Raw genomic sequence first — 16,350 nt, forward strand, 5'->3', positions numbered from 1 at the left:
ATTCTTCTACTGCTTACACCAGTCTTGTAGAACACGTTGCTCTTAAAGCTGACAATTTGCCAGCCATGTTTGATGGCACAGCAGGAGCTCAACAACCCTAAAGACATAAGAAGAGCCCTGCTGGATCAGGCCAGAAGTCCACCATTCTGCTCCCACAGTGGCCAGCTAGATGCCTCAACGGGAAGCCTACAGGCAGGACTTGAGCACTATTGCAATCCCCTGGTGGTGCTGCCAAACCCAAGACTGCACAACCAGGGTGTTGTGCAGCACCTGGCAGGCCGCAGCACATGGCTGGCGAAATGCATTAGGTTTGATGGGTTACACCAATTGCACATGCAATTCCATCAAGCCCACTCCCACCCCGAGACACGTTATATATATTGTCTCTGTGCTGGCTCTGAGGTTCAACTTTAAAACTTTTTATGTGCAGAACTACTTGACAATGTTCCTTTTTAATTGGTTTTATTGCTTACACTGTAAACTGCCTTAGGAAGACGTTGCTTTTAAAGAGGGCGGGGTGGGTACAGGAATAAAAAACTCTCAACACACACTCTCTTAGCCAAAAAGAGCTGTCTTGTTTAAACTGAAGAAGGTACCTCCCAAAGTAACTTGCACAGCCTCAACTTTATATATGTGGCACAGCCTCTACAGTGAGGTAATTACTCCTGAATAACCCTTACTTATCAGTTTGCTCTTTTCTTAGATATAAACCAGCTAATTCAGCAGCATCTCACAGAATCAGAGTTGGAAGGGAGGTTATCCAGTCCAATGCCATGCCAAGACAACAGCATCTCTGATAGATGGCCATCTAGTCTCTGCTTAAGAACCTTTAGCAAAGCAGAGTCCACCACCTTCTGACAAAGTTTTTCGCTGCTGTCAAATAAGTTCTACCCAGTGTTTCATCTAAATCCTTTCTCCTGTAATTTGAACCCACTGGTTCAGGTCCGACTCTCTGGAGCAGCAGAAAATAAATTTGCTCCATCAACTATGTGAGGGCCCCTCAAATATTTGTAAGAATGGATACGCTCCTCTCCAAGCATTCTTCTGCATGAGAATCTACTCCAACTTCCTCCTCCGAGTCCCAAAGGTGCATGTGGACAAAGCAGGGAGGAAAAGAGTTCAGTGTCAGAAGTGCAACAGCCACACACATCCAAGCTGGTCAGTTGCGTGCCTCAAGATTCTGCCTCCAGACACTTCCCTAAATGTCTGATCAAGCCACTAACAGAGGAAAGTCGATTTCAGAATCTGCCCCAAGTTCCTGGTGGTGGCCAGGCACGGCATTTCATGACTTTTATAAGTCATCTGGTAATCACACACCCCTAGAAGCGCTAGGTGAGAATGGGAGTCCATGGCAAGGGAACACTCAGGAAAGGCTTTCCAAAAAAGCTCTTGAATCTAAGAGACACAAACGAAAAAGGTTTTCAGTCAGCCCTACAGATTGGGGTTCCTCTCAGAGGCTCACAAAAAAGGGGTTTTCATTCTGTCCCACACACAGGACAATTGTTGGAACTGTTGCCACTCAGCTCCTCTAAAGACTTAAGCCTTCCGCAGCATCATGTGGTAGGGGGTATCCCAGGTCAACAGACATTGCAAAAGTTCACTGGAAGGAAGACACTCCGGATCAGGTAGCCAACAGAGTTGAGAAGATGGGGGGAGGGGAAGAGGGCCATGGGTCCAAGATGCATTGTGCCAGCCTGTCTCTCTCACAGTCCCAAACACAGGGCAAGCACTTCCATTTCATGCGCCTAGACCTCATGCTGCCACCCACCCTGCCACTCAAGAGCTCTCCAAATCTCCCAATGACACGTACAACTGACATGGAGATCTCCAGCATTGAACCCAAGCCCAGGAGGGTTCCCTCTGGAACCTGCTTGAACAACACAAGAATGCAAGAAGAGCCCTGAAGCTGGCTCTGGCCAGTGGGGGCCCCTCTAGCCCAGCATCCTGTTCTCACAGTGGCCAACCACATGCCCATTACGGGAAACCCACAAGCAGGTCCTGAGAGCAAGCAGGCCCTGAATGCCACAACCCAAGGGAAGATCTCTAAAGCATGTGCAGAGCACCTTTCCCTCACCTTTGAGTAACCCCAAGCAACCCTCACATTTTTCTGGTATCATTAAAGAAGAGCTTCCAGGTTAGAGTGGGAGACTTCAGCCTTGGAACCACAAACCTATTTTCCTTAAAACACACACACACCAGGGCTCCTATCTGCCTTTATGAGAGAGAAAAAGAGAGAGTATGGTTCTAAAAGTGTGCACCTCTGAGCATGTGCAGAGTGCCTTTCTTCAGCAGGCCTGTCAGCCACGACACACGCTAGGCCTTGAGCCCCCGCTCCCTTTCCATCACACCCCAACCCCCCTCCACTGTCCGGAATCCACAGCTGTTCAGACGCCAGGCAACACGCTTAACTTCCCATGGAGGGAGGGAGGCAGGGAGGGAGGAAGCGGCAGCACAGCAGCCGCCGCCGACGCCGCCTTGCTCGCCCTGACTTCACGGCGATAGGCGCAGGAAACGGGCGAAGGAGCGCGGCACTCACCGATGATGGGGGGTCGGCCGGTCCAGCGGGCGCTTCTCTCCTCCATGGGGCCAGCCGGCGCGGGGCGGCAGTAGTAGCGGCGGCGAGAGCCTCCGCAGGCGCCGCGCTCATCCAGCCGCCCGAGGCCAGGCAGGCGGGCCGGCAAACTTCTCCGCGGGCCGCGGGCGTGCGAGCTTGCGTCCTCCCGCGCGGTGCAGCAACTTGGCGGCAGAGCAGCGCCGGGCTCAGCCGCTCGCTCAGACTCCGTCTCCGGGCGCGCGTCTTTCTCTCTCGCCGCCCGCTCCTTCCCCGCCTCACTTCCTGCTTCTGGGGATTCGCTTTCCCCGCCCGCGGCTCGGCGCGGCTCGATTCAGCCCAGCCCAGGCGGGCTGCTCCTGTTCCAGGAGCTGCAGCCACCGAGTGACTCACCGGTTCCAACCGGGCGGCGGCAGCGGCAGCTCGGCTCTGGCCAAAGAGGAGCCCCCTCCCGGAACAGGCCGGCGGCGGCGAAGCACGTGCGGCGGAGGGTGGGGTGGGTGTTGGGGGGAGGGAGCTCAGGCCTCTGGGAAGGAGGGGCTTCTCGTGCGCACGGTGTCTCCCACCCAGTCACCGGCCGGGGGGGGGCAGAGAAAAGCAGCAATGTCGAGCCTCCCACTCTTCCCCCGCCCCCCACCAAAAAACAGAGGTGCACGTGCCAGCCTGAGCCTGGGCGCCTTTGCTCCAAGCCCCGCGAAAGTCTCAAGTCAGCCTGAGCACTTTCCCAAACCTGACGGAGCAACCCCACTGGGGGTCGCGGGCGACTTAGGGCTGTACTCATAGGGGGAGGCGAGAGTCGGACTGGCCTGGTAGTCAAGCCCCAGATGGCAGCAGGAGGGATACTTGTGGCTCCTGGATGGTCAGGAGAACACACTCTGCACGCGCTCATGAATACCCATCCTCATTTTTCTCCTTTTGTCATTTAACTAACATTTTTGGGAGCTTGTGCCCTGGTTAATCCTCGAGGTATTATCTCCCCTCCTCCAAAGAAGTAAGATGGGAAGGCCGCTGTGTTGGGGGATTGTGAGATTCTATGGGGATTGACAACCTGGCGCCCTCCAGCTGTTTTGGCTGACAACTCCCATCAATCCCAGCCAACACAAGTCATGCTCACCGGGGCTGATGGGAATTGTAGTCCAGAACAGCTGGAGGGCGCCAGGTCGGCAGATAATGGTCTACCTCAATCAGCCTAGATGTCCCATCGCCATCTCTGTCCAGCCATGGGTAGGCTTCTCTGACTTACATGGGGGGGGTAGGAAGAGGAGGATTCTGGATACAGCTGGAGGACTGTGGTTCTGAACTGCTCCAGCCAGAGCTCTCGTGCCTTCTCACGGCCAAATTCAGCCAGGGCAGCTTTTGCCTGTCGTTGCCAAACAATCTGAGACGTTGCCCCATGCGAGGGCCAAGCAGCTCATTTGGGCAACCAAAACGCCTTGGAACTTTTTAACGATTTCGTGAGCTTTCCACGTTGCATTCTGAACGGTTCTCATTTGCCTTGAGTGCCACTTGGAAGTGGTTGTAGACATTTAAACAAAGGCCTGATCCCGGGACTGGAGGAAAAGGCCAGAAAGGCTTTCCCTGCCTTGTTGCTGAGCCGACAGAGATAAGCAGACCTTGGGCAGGGGGGCGGGGGGGGGGACGGGACGGTTGCTCTAGAAAGCTACGCAGGACGGTTTACTCAGACCACTGACTTGCCACCTGCTGGAGAAATAGAAAACGGCATGGCCTCCTGCGGCTGGTGTCGTGCCTGCAAGGCAGAAGGGGATCCCCACAACTCGGGAGCAGACAAGGCATGCAGAGATACAATCTAGTGCTCTCTGCAGAGTTGTGCTTGAGCTGCCCGGAGAGAGGCTTCCTAGGAAGGTAAGCTGAGCCCTGAAGCTGGATCAGGCCAATGGCCCATCTAGTCCGGCATCCTGTTCTCAAAGTTGCCAACAGCACTCTCCTTGCTTCAGAGGCATGCATACTGCCTGGGAATGTCAGGTAAGGAGAGTGCTGTTGTGCTCTGAGAGAACAGGGTGCTGGGCCAGACAGGCCTTTGGCCTGATCCAGCAGCCAGGTTATGATGTTCTAAGAAGTTTTGCTCAGGACCTTCTTTGAATTTCCAGCTATGTGCTGCCATCAGGGATGTGCCCACCAATATTCCCATCCGTGCTTGAACCAGACCACCCATCAGACCACACCCATGAGCTCCAATAGCACCCTCCCTTGCCCATTTTTTTTTCAACAGGCGAAATCGAAAGGAACAAATGCTCTTATCAGCAATTCTCACAAGGTATAAAAGGGCATTTTTATGTTCCTGCCTTCACTAATCTAGCGTGAGCCAATGTTTGTTATCCCCCCCTTAATTTTCTGAGTTGAATGCATTTGTGGCATCAGCATAAGTATTTGAAGCAATTGTGAAGAGTATGTTTTATATAGAACATGTATTTATGCAAACAGCCCTTATGTGCACTTTTGCTAGTGTGCCTCACACAAACATGCAAAACGAATGCAGCACTTAGTCTTTAGATTACCAACACTTTGCCAAATAAAAAAAATTACTCCATACTTCATGTATTCATACTAAACACTTTCTTTGCAGCGCAACAAGCTTGCATTCCTTCTCTGAAGGAAAATGTGTCAGATTGAGCTGTAAACTGATGGGGGAAAGGAGGGGGTTGCAAACCTCCCATGGCACAGCCACCCTCCATCCTTAACCTTGCGTCACCCGCCTGCAGTTGGCACGGCTTTGATGCCTCTTCCCTCCCTGAGTGCCAGCCAAGATCCTGACCAGGAACATGAGGCCCTGCCTTTAGGAGCCGGTGCATGAAATACAGTGGGCATCTAATATGCCATTACTCAGAGTGTCTGCCAAGTGACTCTGGTAATTAACACAGGCAACTTCATGGCTCGTTCCAGGCCATTGCTCCTGCTCCCAGCTGGCTGGCAGTAAATAGCTCAGAAATTACCAAAGACCCTCCCTGACCCCTTATTCTAGAGTGACACCACCAGGTGGCTCTGGAGGCAACTCCTGGTTTTTCCTAGACCTCTGTATAATGGGGTTCCTTTATAGGAAGTGAAGGAAGGAGCTAATAAATCCTTTGCCAAATTACACCAATTGTTGCATGGAAATGCATGGGCCCAATCTGCTAGCCCTCGTCCCAAAGGCCAGAAGCCCTGGCTATGTCCAATCAGGTCTGCCTTGTGCATACTTGCTTTCTAGCCTGCCTGCCGTTCTGTCACTGGCACCAGTTATCCACATCTAGCTGAGCCCAGGGGCTCCCCAACTCATCCTTGAGGGTTTGCTTCGCCCTCCTGCAGTTTCTCATGATGGCAGCTGGAGGAGGAAGGTGATACCTCATCCAAGCAGGGGCTCTTCACTCTAGAGGCTTCCCAGCTCAGAGCAGGCCCAGAAGGTGCAAAGTGAGTGAGAGAGAGAGAGACGCCTCCCCTAGGAATGCTGCAGTTCCTAACCGGGAAGAATGTTAAATTCCCAGGAGATGACAGCCAGACAACGACGGCCTCCTTTGACCCAACCAGCGAGTCGCTGTTTGGAAAGGAAGAGAGAGATCTTTTAAGTACAGACTGGAACATCTGGGTTTGGTCTCAGGAGCTGGAACACTGTACAAATGTTCCAGAAAAACCCTGACAGAAGTTGCATGGGAGCTCCAAAGTTCCCCTCGAGGAGAGCCTTTGCAAAGGTGAAGGCCCTGTGTTCTTAACAACCACTAGGAGAGCCACTGTCAAACCAGGCTGACGCTGAATGATGCCTTTTAAGCCTCTTGTAGTCTAGCTGGAGCTTCACTTCAGGTCACAGTGACACGTCGGCTGGAAAACTCCCTTTTGCGTGTGTTTTTTAATCCCTGCTTACATAAAGCCAAAGCCAAGAGCAAGCACATTATCTGGAACAGCCCACTTTTTAGACTGTTCAATGACCCACCACTGCCAGGTTTGCAACACATCCTGTGGGCTGAAATCTCATTACTCTCATATATAAGATCATCTGAACATAACCCCGTTGCTACATGCACTATCTCCAGACATTGTGAGTTATGCTACCATGTGCGTTTCCTCATCTATGCGCATGCACAGGTATGTGCACACACACACACACACACACACACTCTAGACTGAAACAAGAAATGCAATGCTTACTTGTAGCTGTTTGGGCCGCACCCTCCACATCCAAACTGTCCCTGTAATCCTGAGCAGCTCTGTTTCCCGGAGATGTGGTTTCCACGGGGCCCAAAGGGCACTGGGCAGCCTCACTGGTAACTAGTTTTAGACCAGGTGCTTCTAGAGGACAAGTCGATGCCTAGAACAAAAAAAGGAGAAGGAAAGATGAGAGGGAAACTTCTGGGCAATGCAGGAGATCAAAGGCAGGAAGTCAAGAGTCGCCACACACACAACCCAGCAGCACTTGAGATTTCCAAGAGAGAAGGCAAATCTTGAGCATGCATGATGATTTGTGCTCAAGATATTATCGGAGCAGTCATACGCGATTCCACTTGCAATACTGCTGGTACCTGCAAAGGTTTTGAGGCAAGCATTTGAAGAATGCCTCGAAACTTCCAGATGAAATCCTGTATCTTTTCATACCGCAAATGTTCCGGGTTAATTTTTTCTTCTTTTGCTGCGCTATGGTGCCCTTCCAGATGGCAGCATTGCAATAACATTGGGGGAGCATTGCAGCAAAACTAATAAAGCGGAATGACGTGTGGACGGTCCAATATAAATCCACCACTAATGCTCTATTATTGTGTCGATGACATATTGCAAAATGCAATATACCCATACAGAGAAACACCAGTCTGGAAGGGCCTGTTTTGTTTGTGTCCATATATGTCAACCAAGAAGGAACAGCTCACTGGTCTTGAGCCAGTTCTGTCAGGTGCAGAGGTCTGCTTTCCATCTGGCTAGCAGGGTCTTCCCATTAGGAGCCAGGCCAGCCTTCCCCAACCTGGTGCCCTCCAGATGTTTTGGACTACAACTCACCATCAGCCTCAGTCAGTGTACCCATGCTGGTTGGGCTTATGCGAGTTGTAGTCCAAAACATATGGAGGGCACCAGGCTCAGCTAAGCAATGAAACTTTTTGGGGAGGGGTGATCTGAGGGAAAGGGTGTGAATCCAAGCACACCTCTAAACCAACAACCTAAAAATGTGTGAGATGTTGCCTGTTTTTAGGCTTTTAGACAAATCCACCGGCAAATCCATGCCAGTTCTCCTTTGGATGCATACCAGTGTGCAGCCTATGAGGTATAATTTGTAGTGCAAAGCATTTGCATTGCATCAGCAGCAACCTACGGGCCAAATATATGCTCACAGTGCATAAAGCAGCTCATAGTAAAACAAGCTTACTACTCTGCTCGCCACTGAACACCTTTGTAAGAGGCAGCACAGCTGCGTGCAAAATTTGCAGGCTGTGCTTGTAACAACTGAAATGGACAGTTCACCACCAAAAAAAACGCATTTTGAGCTTGGAATGGAACAAGGCCAAAATCTGAGTGGGCTGAGCAAAGGTAATGTGAACTGGTTCTCAGTGTGGAATTCTCTTAAACTGGCTACATTGTTCTTTACTGAACATGTTATTGTGGTCAGTTTACTACTAAATCCTGATTGATGATGTCTTAAAATGTATAACATGTCCTGAGATTCTCACTCCTGCCTCAGAAGCCACCTCTGAAGCCAGCATGGTCTTGATGCTCAGCCAACCCCAGTCCTACCCTGGGTGGCTTTGCAGATCAAAGCAAGCAAGCGAGTGTTGCAGACACAGCGGAAGCCAGAACTACAAAGAGGTGCAGCAGCCACCCTACCCAGCCCTTGTTTCACCTTCCTCCAAAGCCAGTTTGAGCCTTACACAGTGGCATCCTTTTATTCTTCCCACCATATGCTTGGAGCTGTGTGCACATTTATGTATGTACACTGCACTTCCACACAAGCATGGACAAACTGAAGTATGTGGTACTGGATACAGAAATCAGCTGCATGAGACTCTCAGCTTTCATTAAAAAAAAAAAAGTTTCTAGCCCTTACGTTTGCAAAGCAAAGCTTCAAAGTCGGAAATCTCAGAAGCTGAATCAGATTTCTAGCAGTCAGAGGGGAACTAGTTTTAGTGCCCCCCATAGCCCCTTGCCTCATGTCTAGCTGAAGCAGTTTAAATTATGCCGATTAATAAATACTACAGAAAATAAGTGATGTAAAATAGAGAAATAGTGTAGTAGTACTTAATTAGCACAACTTACACTGGGCATAGATTTTTTTTAATGGCTTGGAGTGTGAGTGCAAAATATTAATGTTGTTAGATGTGAGAGTACACAGTGCTCTGCCTTACAGTGTAGAGGGTGCACCTTCCAGAAGAAATAAGCGCCAACACCTCTCATTGTAAAATTAACTGCTCCAGCCACAACATCATAGTAAAGAGACCGCCCCCCCATGTAAGGGGGGGACAGAGGAACTAAAACCAAAGATGGGTGAATTTTTTGGGGGGGGAGGAAATGGGAGCCATACAAATAAAGGCCTCTCCAGACAACCTGTTTATTCAGCATTCATTCTCATTTGCTTATGCAATGGTTAGACTCTGTCCGGTTTTTATTGAGCCAATTTGTTCCAATTTGTTTGCAGGGAGGTTATACAACAGTGGGCGTTGCATGGTGTTTACACATCTTCCCCTTAATAATTTCTTCATCCCACACTTTTCAATACATTTCCCCACCACTTTCCTAATCACAAAGAATCTGTATGTGTTTTTTAAGAGGATTTGTTTTACTGGGGCGACAGAGCACTTTAATCCACTTTAAATGCGCAAACCTAAAGTTTGAATATGAACTTGAATCCCTCCCGCAAAATACTGAGTCTGGAGTCCCCCAAAAAGAGTGTAAACTCCCCTTTCTCCCACCGTGGCTCATTGCCTCTCCCCTTCCTGTACTGATTTATGAGCACATAGGCCTTGGGCTGACATGTAGAAAGGATTTTTATGTTGATCCAATTTTTTTTAAGGATTAGTCCTCTACAACCAGGGCAGCTAAATAAGATGAATGGCGCGTGCAAGCTCCGTCGCAAAGCTCTTAGGTTCAATGAGGCACGCATATGAGCAAAGGCATATAAATCTACCATTTGTTTCCTGGAACGGTTTAATTTATGGGGTCCATATGGTAACGCCCCACACAAACTGCTGGCGCTTGGCAAATCCCACAAGGCTTTTGAATGGCAACACTTACTGACTCCCAACTGGCAGAGATCCACGCGGCTGCCTGGGCACTGCCAGGGTCTTGGGGCACAGGTCGCCCTTGTCCTGGAACTGAGGAGGAGAGCTCGAAAAAGACACAGGTTCCCCTGTGGTTCCCCAGGGCCTGTTACAGAAGACATGAATGTGGCTCCTAGTCTGCTTGCCTCTTGAGCAATCATTCACAGGGAGTGATTACCCTTGAAAGAGGAAGAAAAATGCCCCAGCCTCGAGTTTAATTGGAAAGCAAGTGGCAGGGTTTATTCATTTAAATCCTGCCTTTGTTTGCTGATGGGACTCATGTACACAAGGTTCCCAAGCAGCCTCCAACCCAGGCACTGACTGGATCCACAACCTGCTTAGCTTCAGCAAGGTTGCTGTATCGTATGCCTTCAGACCACAGCCTTGGCCACAGTTTAATGTGCAAGATCAATGTGATGTGGAAAAGGCTTTGGGAATGGGGGTAGCTCCATGGGTGCAAGAAGCAAGAAGACCCTTTGCTGTACTGGATAAGAATTTCAACAAAAAGTCCGTCTAACCCAGGGCTTTGCCTCCAGTAGTGATCAGCTAGATAAGGGATAGGGAACTGGATCTGGCCAACAGTTCATACCTACCCCTGCAGGCCAGGTTTGACGTGGGTGGGGACTGGCCACCTGTCAATCAGCTGATGTCATAATGGTGCAATGCACTAGACTTTGCAAGTCCTGATGATCAGCTTGTAAAGCACTTTGGGCAGGGCTCTGGAGGCTGCCTGCAAGTCTTTTTAGCCCAGCTGCATCTTTATCTGATGCCGTATATGATGTCAAGTGTAGAGCAGGTGGACGTGGCTTGGCCAAAATGGCCTCAGGGATCAAATGGGGGAGCCTGGTGGACCTAATTAGACCTGAGAGGCAGACGTTCCCTACCACTGAGCTAGGTGCCCCCCGGGATCCTCAACTAGCTGAGCAAGGTGACTGGCAGGTCACACATTTGTCCCACATTTGTTCTACGACTAGGAGCAGCCCTAACTACTGCAGAGGGCAACACGGGGTAAGGCATTCTCAGTGGTAGCCCCCAGATTATAGAGCTCCCTTCAGTTGCATTGGCCACATTCAGGTGCTGGGTGAAAAATTTTCTATTTTCCAGCCCTTCATGACACAATTGATCTTTTTGTTGACTGTGCTGTGCTGTTTATTTTGTTTTAAATTTGGATATGATGTTGATGTTTCATTGGTATTTTAGCTGTTGTTTATTATGATGATAATGATAGTTTATTGTTAACTGCCCTCTGCTCCCAGTAGGAGAAATAGCAGGTTAGAAGTTCGAAAAAAGAATTCACTGAGTGCCAGTCCATACAAATGCAGGACAATGGTGATGTGGTGAATTACAACAAATATGATTTTTGTTGACTAGGAGCAGCCCATCTTGTTAAATGCTCCAATTTGGGGTTGAGATCACGACTGCCTTGGTTACTGGAAACCCTTCACAAATGCAGCAAGTGTTAGTTAAACATAATCCCCACAGGGCCTAGAATCTCTATAAGGTCATCACTAATCACTCCCTAACCATCACCACCCCAAATGTAAAAATTCAACATCCTCAGAAGAAAGCAGACCCATACCATACATTTAAAGCACATCCAACATACATGATGCCCAGGAACTGTAGTTTGTTAAGGGTGCTGGGAATTTGTAGCTCCCTGAGGGGAAAACCACAGTTCCCAAGATTCTTTGGGGGAAGTAATGTGCTTCAAATTTCACCACTTCTTTTTTTAAGCCACTAAATTTCTAGCCCTAGAGCCAGGAAAGGGAAGACACTTTTGAAAACACGTGGGCAGCGCCTCTACTATAGCCTCAGAAGCTGGAGGGAAAGACTAAATGCTGTATCCACATAAGATCTACACAAAGTAGACCTAATGAAATTCATAGGCCTAAGTTAGTCGTGTCCATGCCTTTCAATGGGTCTGCTCTGAGTATGGCTAACTGTGGATACAACCCTACTATAGGTTTCCAGAGAGGCAGGCCCTACACATCTGCCAGTGTCTCTTCTTAATGAGCAGAAACAACAAATGAGGCACAGTAAGCACACCACCTGTGCAGATTAGCACACCTTCTATAGGGTCATAGAAATAAGCTCTTCTTGGTGCAGAATTTACCTAGTCCTACCATGGACAAACTAGGAGGCTTCATTCCTGGCCTCTCTGTTCCTTTAAAGTAGCAATGTGTGCTTTGCTCTCTGGGGAGGTGTGGGAAGGTTATTTAAGGTAAGCTTTGGGAGAGATTTCAGCTGTTACAGAAATGAGTCGATTGCAGGTTAGCCACTGTTGAACTGGAAGGGAAGGAAAATGAGCCTTCAAAAGGCACAATACCATCACCCTGCCTTACTGCATGCTAACCTATAGATGAGGACCCCTTAGCTTTCTAGAAAAACAAGAGAGATATTCCAATGGAAAGATTTCACAAGTCCGGGAGGGGAAGAGGAAGGAATGCCTGAGAAGCAACATGTGCCGGGTGTGTAAATATGTAATTAGGGAGTTAATAGCAATCCAGGCTATGATTTACCTGGCTCAGAGTGGGTGGTTACCACTTGTTGCTACCAAGTCAGGCTATAAAAAGGCACAAACAGCAAGCACTGCAGTCTTTCAGCACAACGTGTCCTAATGGGTTAATGGAGGGTGAATGGGGCCCACTTTGAAACCTGTGAGAGCCTGATAGTGCTAACTGACAATGGAAATAGGAGAAGTGGGGTTCAAACCCCAGCTCAGTCAGGCACAAACACTCCCTGCATGTCTGTGAGGAAGTTATCTCTCAGGATAAGAAAGGAACTTGGGAAAACACAAAGGCCGCATTCACCCCGTACTACTATTCCACTATTATTCCACTTTAGATAGTCATGGCTTCCCTCAAAGAATCCTGGGAAGTGTAGTTTGCACAGGGTGCTGAGAGTTTTTAGGAGACCCCTCTTTCCCTCACAAAGCTACAGTTTTCCGAGTTCTCTGGTAATAGGGACTGACTGTTAAAACATGCTAGAAACTGTAACTCTGTGAGAAGGAGTCTCCTAACAACTCCCAGCACCCTTCACAAATTACATTTCCCAGGATTCTTTGCGGGAAGCCCTGACTGTTTAAAGTGGAATAACAGTGGAAGGCAATGGTAAACCACCTCTGAATACCGCTTACCATGAAAAACCCTATTCATAGGGTTGCCATAAGTCAGAATCGACTTGAAGGCAGTCCCAGAACAATGGAATAAATATATTATGTGAATGTGGCCAAAGTGTTTCCAAAAGCGCCACAGAAACGTTTCTTTTTCAGAAAGGCAGTATATAAATACAATAAATAAAAATAAATAAATTATAATATATATGTGCACATATGGGGAGGGTTAGGTTTCTTACTGTTATGGTTTTAAATTTTAATGTTTTAATGTATTGTTTTATCTTGTACGTCGCCCAGAGTGGCTGGACAACCAGCCAGATGGGCGACTAATAAATTAAATAAATAAATAATAATAATAATAATAATACATACAAACATACATGTATATGTATATTCCGTCACATATAAGCAGCGCGTGAGCAGAAAGAGATGGATGAGTCCCAAAGCGTTTGAGTGGACTGTACCACTTCCAGCTATAGATGGGGAGGGACACCGCTGAATTTTTTAAAAAAAACATTTTCAGATGCAAAACTGGCACATTTGGGAGGAAGATTCTGGGTCCTTTTCTAGCTGTGCTGGTTGTCTATTTACAGTGGGCAGGGATAAACATAGTGGAGCATTCAAAAACATGACACACATACACGTTCCATTCTACACCCCAGCATTCCACCATCGTGTTTTGTATGCATCTGTAGACTGGACACAACAGCTAGAACCCAAGATGGGGCTGCTGAAAGGTTGTGGCTATGCAAATCAAGGTGCGGGCTTCATTCTCAATTGCTAAAGCCATCAGGGATATTTTACAAATATAAAAATATTAGGTTTTACTATACATTTTTATTTTTCTATATGGTTTAATTTTATATACAGCGATATGCGAGTGATTAAGTGGCATACAGAATCATAGAAAAATAGAGTTGGAAGGGGCCTGTAAGGTCACTGAGTCCAACCCCCTGCTCAATGCAGGAATCCAAATTAAAGCATATAAATGTATTGAATAAACAAATATAGTCTCTAGCCTAATGGTGTCCCTGAACACAAAAAGCTGCACTTTCTCTGTGTGGTTCCCACTCATCTTATGGGAGAAATTGAAATGCTGTCCTGAGAACATACTATTGCACTGAGAACAAAACCTGCTCTCCAGCCCAACCCTTCCCTTGGGAAGACAGCACTTCGGAGACTTACGGTATCGTCATAATAATCCGTCTGTCTGCAAAGGTACAAGTCAAGCAGGCATTGCTGGAGGGTGCAGGAGCAAGCACACAGGAAGGCAGTGCTGAACAAAAAGTAGCCTCAGCGCCCTGAAATCCAAACATGATTTCTCTCCACCACTAGCCCTACGAACAATAATGACAACAAAAGCCCCCGTCTTTTTTGGCTATTCTGCAAGACCAGGCGAACGAAGTTTCAGCTCTACTATCCTTCAACAGGTAGATGTGACTCGAAGTACACTTCAGATATTGGAGCACAGAGGCTTTTGCTGCAACCATTTAATGTCTATTTTCTGCCCTTAATGGCGAACCCGTTTCAACACTCCACTTTGCTCAACAGTCACCCACAGCACGTTTGCATTATTTTTATTCTGCATTTCCTCCAAGCAGCTCAAGGTAGCCTATGTGTTTCTCCTCCCCCTTTCTCCTCACAACGATCCTGTGAGGCAGGTCAGGCTGAGTGAAAGAGAGTGATTAGCCCAATGTCACCCACTAAGCTTAATGGCTCATGGAGATTACTCTTGTTCCCTGTTGCTCCAGAGGGAAGGACTAATGGGTAGAAATTGCAGAGAAGCAATTCTTCGGCTCACTTTGGGAGAAGCTTCCTAATGGCCTGAGCTGCTTGACAGCAGGACAGAGTGCACTGGGAGGCAGTGGTCTCTGCTTCACTGAAGGCACTGCAGATCCTAGGCCGAGCAGCGGGTTAGGCTAAATGACCTCAAAAGTCCCTTCCAACTCCATGATTCTAAAAACACAATCTCATAACATGTTTATGCACACACACATCCTGCACACACAAACTTTAAAAGAGGGATCGGCAACTTGTAACCTGGAAAATGTTGCTGGACTACAGCTCCTATTGCCCTTGAATATTGGCTCTGGTGGCTAGGGCTGAGGGGAGTAAGCGTCCAGCAACATCTGGAGGGCCACAGGTTGCCCACCCCTGCCTTAAAGCTCTACCTCTCAAGAAGCTGCTTAGCAGCAACCCCAGAGCTTCCTACCCCAACACCTGGACGTGACCACTGGCTTAAATGGCTTTTAAAAGGAAGGTCAGGCAAACCCATGAAGGAGGAGAGGTCTGTCACGACGACTGGATCAAGTGGGAAACAATTTTGGTGTATGGGGCACTTTCTGATTGCTGTTTTCGCTTCTGTTGCTCATTATTTGGAGGCCGCGTTCCCTGGACGTGCACTGCTGGGGAGCAACAGCAGGGGAGGGCTGTTCCCTTGAAGTCCTGCTTGTGGAGACAGCCATGCCAGGGATGCTTTAAGCTGAATTCCTGCATGGAGTCCATGGGCTGGACCCAATGGCCTTATAGGCCCCTCCCAACTCTAGGATTCTATGGGATTCCTGGAGGCATCAGGTTGGGCTCTTTGGGAAGCAGGTGATGGGTTCTTCTTCCAGTTTTACACCTTCCTCGAAAGCCCTCCATAATGGGACAGAGCTGGCCTCCTGACCCACAGCTCCTCTCTCCCTCCCTCTCCCTTTCCCATAATTCCTCTCCTAGCACCAATTTCTGCTGTTGCTGGAAAGACCCCCTCCCTACTCACCCCCACCCTCTGCAGCGGTAACTGCATGGCTCTCCTCTGCTACATGAACACCCTGTGGGCAGCAGCACTGGGGGAGGGGGTTAATGAAGGAGGAGGGGCTTGGGACACTCGGGATGAAGGGGGTCTGAAGTACTGGGAAGGATGATTAGTTATTAGCACTGCTAGCCTGCTAATGGGTGCAGCACTCGGTGGTACGTAATCGGCAAGCAATTAAATGCATATTAGACTCTGATCAAGGATTAATTAAACACAAAGTCTCCCGCGTCTCCCGTAGTCCTAGTGGGCAGTCCTTAGGCATTCTGGATGCGGCAAGGAAGACCAGCCCCATCTGAAAAGTGCCTTAGAAAAAGGGTCACACAGACCTGTGCAATTGTTTTGCTGAGAGCTAAAGATCCTGGGCTTGCATCCACAGAGACCAGTGTGAAGAAAGGACCACAATTCTTAAGTGCTGCATCAAGGAAGGTCCTTTAAGCACCACAATCAATTCATGGCACGCTTTTTAAGCTTTTGCATTTTTGCATTTACTACCTTGGTTCTGTGTGGGGGAGGAAAGGGACGGACTGAGGATGCAGGGTTGCCACATTTCTGGGCGCCCACCCCAGCAGAGCTCCAATGTCTTTAAACATATGCAGCTTTCTCCCATTCCTGCCTTGCTAGAAAGGGCTGGCAAAGCAGGGCCATCACTTCAAGGCAAGAA

The 16,350-nt window shown here is 48.5% G+C and overlaps 1 protein-coding gene across 4 annotated transcripts in view; it reads right to left on the bottom strand.

Annotated features, from left to right (window-relative positions):
• GSE1 (Gse1 coiled-coil protein) overlaps positions 1-16,350 on the bottom strand; it is a 428,843-nt gene that overhangs the window by 286,692 nt on the left and 125,801 nt on the right. For 2 of the 4 annotated variants that reach the window (XM_061594424.1, XM_061594423.1), the window contains exon 2: positions 6,689-6,848. In XM_061594424.1, coding sequence (XP_061450408.1) covers positions 6,689-6,848 — 160 coding nt within the window. Of the gene's footprint in view, positions 1-2,536; positions 3,083-6,688; positions 6,849-16,350 lie in introns of those variants that run through there. The other 2 variants (XM_061594431.1, XM_061594426.1) reach the window with 1 other exon arrangement.

Source organism: Rhineura floridana, chromosome 13 (assembly GCF_030035675.1).
Source record: "Rhineura floridana isolate rRhiFlo1 chromosome 13, rRhiFlo1.hap2, whole genome shotgun sequence".
Classification (NCBI taxonomy): Eukaryota; Metazoa; Chordata; class Lepidosauria; order Squamata; family Rhineuridae; genus Rhineura; species Rhineura floridana.